Source organism: Verticillium dahliae, genomic scaffold (genome assembly GCF_000150675.1).
Source record: "Verticillium dahliae VdLs.17 supercont1.30 genomic scaffold, whole genome shotgun sequence".
Lineage (NCBI taxonomy): Eukaryota > Fungi > Ascomycota > Sordariomycetes > Glomerellales > Plectosphaerellaceae > Verticillium > Verticillium dahliae.
Window position 1 is genome coordinate 132,691 of NW_009276933.1, and position 2,257 is coordinate 134,947.

The window sequence follows — 2,257 nt, forward strand, 5'->3', positions numbered from 1 at the left end:
TCTGCCGCACGATGGAACGTCGCGAGGTGTCCAGCGCTAGTGAACAATCCCCCGCGTGCGACTTCCCCCACGACCGACGGGAACGACCTGAGTCGCCTGTCTTGCCTGCACCCTCGCCACCTGACCAACTTGCACCAACCCCCTAACCTAGTATCGTGATAGCGACTACAGATAGCTCTGCCCATGGCGAGCGAAGAGCTTGCATGCGACCCCCCACCCAGCAGCTGCCTGCAGGTCCCTCAGCAACAGGACCTGCAAATCCTCGTCGTTCGGTCCTGGTAGACGACATGCTGCAGGACAAGTAAGGTGGGAAAAACTGGAGAGACCAAACCATTGGGTGGGCCATACAATCATCGTCATCACAACCATGACTTTGCAATGCCAGTCTTCCCCAAACTATGTCGTCTACAGACATTATCGACCTTCGCACTTACAACTGTTGGGCAGATTGCTTGAAGTGGGGCCAATCAGGACCTCCCACAGCTGGACGATCTGTTTTACCTTTTGATCAACATGAATGATCGTCATGCAAATGCCGTTTCTTTCACACGGGGACTGAGATAATGAGGAAGGGAAAGGCTGGCGCGGTAATCATGAAAATCGGCAGAAGAACGATTGTATGGCGTGGTCATCTCTGGTGGCAACGCGACAGCAACCCACTCAAAATTCGTGGGAGTTGGTCAGTCTTTGATGACAGTTGTGCTAGGACGGATCACCAGATGACAAAAGTCACTCGAGCCCAGCGCCGATGAAATGATCCATCGTCCCCTGGACGAGACAACGGCTGAGAAGCACATGTTGGCTAACCAATCATGGCGATGCCATGGAACGAGCGAATGCGCCGGGCATCTTCTGCGACTGGCTTGAACGAACGGCACGGCACTAGACAGCCCACCTGATGGGGTCACCTGCCCTGGTCTTGGTCTGGGGAAGCGGGCAGCACAGGATGTGAGCGGGCAGTACAAAGAGGATGGTGCGCATGGCGGACCTTGCAAACCATCCGGGCGCCGAGAGCGAGACGTCATGTTTGAAAGCTGTCACCAAATTGCCCGACGCGCGCCTGCTGATGAGCAACATGATCAGATGAAGCAAAACTGCCCCCTGGATTATGGTGCATTATGGTGCAAGACGGACGTGGTTCTGAACTTCTGACACGGCCCCGGGCTTGCAGGCATCAAAAGCGGGCCCTCCTCCTCCCAGAGCGCCCGCACGCGATACGGCGCAGAAGATAGGCCACATGGTCAGTTATCGTAAAGGACACTCAATCCGCTAGTTTCAGAACGGCAGAGAACTCGACGCCGAGTTCGAGATGGACTTGAGGGCGGGGGGTTCAAGACCAGGGAGTCTCTCTGTGGAACTTTGGATGACCCAGTCGGCATGCGTGTCGGCTTGGGCGGTCGATGACATGTCCTCGTGGAACACGCTGGCTAATACATGGTAGTGTTCGGAGACTTGGGAAGACGGCTTCGACGACTCCATTCATCACATACATCAAAGGCCAATGGATGAGCTGTGCCAACGACGTCGTCCAGAGTGGAGCCAAGCAGGTCATCCGCCAGCTAATCAAGAGTGTAAACCGCACCATCATCAAGTCTGGTACGGCACACGTTCGGTCGAAATTAGGGGTTCGAGGGGGACTGAGGGGTCAGTGGCTACCGAGAGAAGAAGCCGGCACGGCACTGAGGTGCCCTTATCTCACGTCGAGCATGTTTGTCCGCCTGACAAGCACGCACGGCGCCCGCTTCGGACCCCGCTCTCTCCCACGCTTTGTCCGCGCCAAGGATGCCCACCATCCTAGACATCGAGAAGGAAGGCCGTATGTCTCCTCTTCGCCGCCGTCGACAAGCTGCAAGTCCTGTCGCTTCGACGCAATATCGCGAGATGCATGGAACTCTGAAGGACAGCAGGGATAATCTGTGTTTGATATGGATACGAGGTCTGGAGGCGAGCAGGACTGGGGTACGTACAAAGGCCTGCTGGACATGTTTTCCTCTTTCCTTTCCAGCCTCGGTCCGGACCACGACCCTCCTTTTACTATCCAGGCCAGCACATCATTAATTCAACACAGAATCACGACAGTTGAACGCCCTTGTTGTCGGCTGTTGTCCATACGGCTGGGAGTGGCTTCGATAGCACATCTTGATACAGATGAACGCGCTTTGTCATGATGACGGGCCGCCCGTTGTAGGCCATCGCGTCGATGCATCTCAAGAAGCTGGGCCACTAATTTGGGGCTAAGCCGTTCAGTCGAGGAACT

General features: G+C 55.7%; 1 protein-coding gene across 1 annotated transcript; it reads left to right on the top strand.

The window, feature by feature from the left end:
• Positions 1-1,002: 1,002 nt before the first annotated feature.
• On the top strand, positions 1,003-1,913 carry VDAG_09999 (uncharacterized protein; the record flags this gene model as incomplete). Its single annotated transcript, XM_009655756.1, has 1 exon — positions 1,003-1,913. Exon 1 carries the CDS (start codon positions 1,401-1,403, stop codon positions 1,911-1,913), a length of 513 nt encoding a protein of 170 aa, XP_009654051.1. The 5' UTR covers positions 1,003-1,400.
• Between the last annotated feature and the right edge of the window lie 344 nt (positions 1,914-2,257).